Source organism: Aptenodytes forsteri, unplaced genomic scaffold (genome assembly GCF_000699145.1).
Source record: "Aptenodytes forsteri isolate BGI_AS27 unplaced genomic scaffold, ASM69914v1 Scaffold284, whole genome shotgun sequence".
Lineage (NCBI taxonomy): Eukaryota > Metazoa > Chordata > Aves > Sphenisciformes > Spheniscidae > Aptenodytes > Aptenodytes forsteri.
The window spans coordinates 3,052,953-3,057,210 of NW_008794445.1; the positions used below are offsets into that span (position 1 = coordinate 3,052,953).

At 44.0% G+C, this 4,258-nt stretch overlaps 1 protein-coding gene across 1 annotated transcript in view; it reads left to right on the top strand.

Moving 5' to 3' along the window:
• ADSL (adenylosuccinate lyase) overlaps window positions 1-2,019 on the top strand; it is a 13,672-nt gene extending 11,653 nt beyond the window's left edge. The window contains exons 11-12 of the mRNA XM_019474834.1: window positions 1,379-1,555; window positions 1,876-2,019. Coding sequence (XP_019330379.1) covers window positions 1,379-1,555; window positions 1,876-1,962 — 264 coding nt within the window. The 3' untranslated portion in view covers window positions 1,963-2,019. The remainder of the gene's footprint in view (window positions 1-1,378; window positions 1,556-1,875) is intronic.
• The last annotated feature ends 2,239 nt before the right edge of the window (window positions 2,020-4,258 follow it).

Below are 4,258 nucleotides of genomic sequence, written 5' to 3' on the forward strand. Positions count from 1 at the left end.
TCCCCCCCCCCCCCCCCCCCCGTGTGTCTCTGATGTTTGTCACTGGGTCAGTCAGTAAGTAAGCTTCCTAACTAAACTTATTAAGGGTCACATCATGTGGGTAAGTTTCATTATCTTTTCAGCTGGTTCTCTTTCTAAAGTATCCCATACTTAACCTAAACAGTCCTCTCTCTTTTGATTAGGTTGAAGAGCGAATTTCATTTGTGTTTGTTATTGGCCTACCTTCTTTCTGGTGCTGTTTAATTACAAATCTATAGAGTTTAGTACACTTACAAAATCCGCTCTTATTCACATTAGTATGTTCTGTTTTCATGTCCTGGGAACTCCGGAACAGCACATTTTCTATGCTTTCCCACCTCATAGCATAGAAACTCACTTCCTTTCCCCACCACTGAACAGCTCCCTCCCCTAAACAGCCAGAAGACAGTTCACCTGAGGCAGGTCGGTGCTGGAGCAAGATGGCCTTTGGATGGAGGAAACAAGGAACAGGAGATCATTTTCCTCCTAACTGAAGATAGATCAAGGATAATACATGCGAGGAGAAGATTCTTACATGGCTGTAAATGCAACAACATGACTGTATTTTAGGGCCACCATGGCAGGTTCTGATTTTGCAGGTGGTCCCTGACTACAGTTTGGTTCCCTTGCTTCTACAGATTGATTCCACAGGAAATAAAGGGGTTAGGAAGTGTTTCAGAAAAATTGTTATAAGGGTTTTACCCGTCTTAGTGCCATGTGAGGGTTCTTTGGGAGAGAATGTCTTAAGGCCCTCAAGTTTGTAAGGGGTTCTTTTTCCCTTCAGTCTGCCGTTATGTAATCCATGGTTTACATAGTCTCACTGCTCATTGAGTTAGACATGTTCTTTTCCCTTTGCCAAACCTATAGAGGTTTTACATTGTTTATGCTCCCAAGATGTTCCATACAGGGGTTGACTGGTGGTGAATAAGGAATTCCTGTATTTCAGTTCATAGAATATTTTGGGAACAGCTACTATAGTCTGTCTTTGGAAAAATCATGCAAGTAGGGAATAGAACAACTGAAAAAAAATCCTGTAGTGACTCCTAAGAGTATTTGGGGAGTTTGAGGAAGTGTAAAGATTCCAGTGTCGTAAGTTTGTGGTAGAATTGAACAGGGAACGCATGTGTCATTCAGACTGATTTAGCCTCAAAGGGCAGATGTGGAAGGATGAAGAAAATCTTGTTTTAATGTAGTGGTATATGAGACACTGCAGTCCAAGGTGTGTCTCATTTGTATGCTGTCCAGTGCAGTACGCTTTGATATTTCTCCCTCCCGCACAAGTTAGCAGGATGAACATGTGCTGTCAGTAGCCATGGAATGACTTTTTTCTTTTCCCCTCCTCTTCCCCCTGCTCCTACAGGATTGCCACGAGAAGATTCGTGTTCTCTCCCAGCAAGCAGCTGCTGTTGTAAAACAGGAAGGGGGTGATAATGACTTCATTGCCCGTGTCCGCGCTGATCCTTACTTCAGCCCTATCCATAAACAACTCGAAAGCCTGTTGGATCCCTCCTCCTTCACTGGACGTGCTCCTCAACAGGTAAAGTAGTGGAAAGAGGCTACACGTGCTATGGGTTGTAATACAATGTGTTGTTTAATCCTGTGTCCTTTTATATGCCAGAGAGTGTACATATTATTTACCTCTGCCCATACTACTAAGGCAGACACATTTCTCTCTTTTGTTTTCCTTGGCTTTCTTGTCTTTCTTCCCTGTGGGCTTCACACTTTTGACTCTGGACATATCGGACTGCTAGGTGTCTCTGTGAAACAGAGACCCCAGTGAGACAAGCAGGTCTGAATGGGGAGGAGAAGGGAACCCTTTCTTTTGCCAATTTTCTCTTTCCCACCTTTCTTGAACAGGTGACAAAGTTCCTGAAGGAGGAGGTTCGACCAGCGCTGATTCCATACCAGAGCAAGATGGGAGGGAAAATTGAGCTGGCACTTTAGGTATATTCTACAAAGGTGTGTGGGTACAGGAAGATAATAAAAGCCTAATTGAACCAGGTCTGTTTACTGTGTCACGTTATTTTGGTTCTCTACAGTACATTTAACCCCCAGAGCTTACAGCCACCTTGATTCCAGATGGGCTTTTCATTCTTTGTCGGCTGTTTAATCAAGCCTCCATCTATTGTGTGCTGAGTTACTGAGAAACACTTGATTGTTACAAGGTAACTTTATCACAGTACCTTTCGTTGGCCCCTTATAGAGCACTGCCAGCTGTTTAAAGAGCAATGCCAGGTGCTGCCTCACATTTATGTATGACTTGTTGAAGAACGGGTAAGGGGAACTGGGCCCACTTCCATCTCCATCTTACTCATCTGCTCTTAAACTTTCTCCACAGGTGTCTCAAAAGATGATAAAAGGTTGTCCTGGCTTTCAGAGTACTGTGATTTGGGGAGCAAACAGGCCAAAAAATTAGAAATAATGAAAGGGAGAGGCCATGGAACTTCTTGGCTCATCAAACTGGTGGTCCTTCAGTGCTCCCTTGCTGGTTTAATACTGTACCTGTGGCTCTGTAGCTTCTGAAAATCGTATTTACAGGTGTGGGTTAGGAACCAGCCATTGTGATTTACTTTTCCAGGTCCTTTGCTGTAGGTGCTTGATACTGAATGGCAGGTGGACTCTGGCGTGTGAAAGTCATTCTCTACTGCAAGTAAGTTTTGTCTGATAAGGAAAGAAAAAAGATGTTGGAATTCATTGGATGCCAGAGAAATTCAAGAGCTTTGGTCTTATTTCTGACCCTGAACGTTCTGTTTGTAATGTCTGTGCTTTACTGGATATTCAGTACTGGACCAAACTCCTCCCTTTGACTTAAACTGGAATGATTCCCTTATGTCTTCTTCCAGTGTTGTTACATTACAGCCCATTTCTTTTGCTTGAGTGCAATAAAAAAACCCCCTCTTACCTCTGTTATTTATTCAGACTCTCGGAGATTACATGATCAGAATTACTTGATTCTTCTTACCTCTTATTTATTCAGACTCTCAGAGATTACATGATCAGAATTACTTGATTCTTTTTTCAAGTGTGATTGCTGGAGAGAATTAGGAAAAGCAGAACTAATTAAAAGAAGCTACCTGCTCTCCTTGAGGCCATCATTGTTTAAAGAGGATTTCAAAATACAGTATGTTTTAAGGAGGCTTGTCTATATTAAGTAGTCTGAGAAGTGGGAAGCTTCAGGCCATGATCTCCCCTCATCTAGATTGCTCTGGCTTCACCTTGCCTCTAGACTATGGCATTCAAAATGTCTCAAACATTTGTGAGTTTTATGGCGTTTAAAATATTTTGCCTGTTCATGCTATTAACATTTAATTAGCCATCTGTTTGAAAAGGATAACTCTAATTGAACAAACACTGGTAATTTTCAAACTATTACTCAAATGGATAGCCAAGAAAGAAAACAGATGGATGCGGAAGTCCTCCTTTTCTGGTCCTCTTTCTTCCTTTGTGGGATTAAAAAAACCCAAACAACCCTGTGCAGAGAAAAGGAACAGCTAACGCATCTTTTCTCATCATCTGGAAATAAATCTTTGTGCTAGGTAGAGGCAGCCAGCTGTGAGGCACTGGACTTGTTTTCCTGGAAAGTTTAAAAAGAGTAACAATGACACAGGGAAAATGTCACCCTCCTAGAAAACGGTGGCGTGATACACAAATCCCTTTGGAGATTTCTACTCCTCTTTAGAAGAGCTTGGTTTGGGACCTCGCTTTCTTTTTTCCAGCGGAGGCACCAGCCAGAGATGTAGTTCCCCCTTCTCCTTGGTTGTTGGGAGTAGGTGACCAAAAAGTGCTTCAGAAACAGCTCTTCACTAATTTGTGACGCCAGATCACTCTTCCAGTTCATTCTGGTATGTATCCCATGCCTGCGATGGACGCCACCAGTAAAGCCAGTGGGTCTGTGCCCTGCTTGGAGGAGAAATTAATCTAGACCTGAATGATGGAAAAGAACCGAGTAGCTTCTCAGCGTCTTACCAAGCGTGAACAGGTTTGTTTCCTAGTCGCTGGTGGCTTACCTGCTGTAACTGTGAGCACGGTGGACAGGACCGCCGCTGCCTCCTTCGAGGCTGCTACAGAGGCTAGCACCGCCTTCCCCAGCGCTTCCTCCCACCGCCCCAGCTGCACTTCTCACAGTTTCGTGCCACCTCTTCTGCGTTAGGGGGCTCAACGCGTCTCACCGTCGCCGAGAGACCCCTTTCTTTACGCGGTCCCCGTGCTATCTGGGTACCGTGTGGCAGCGGCGGCCCCG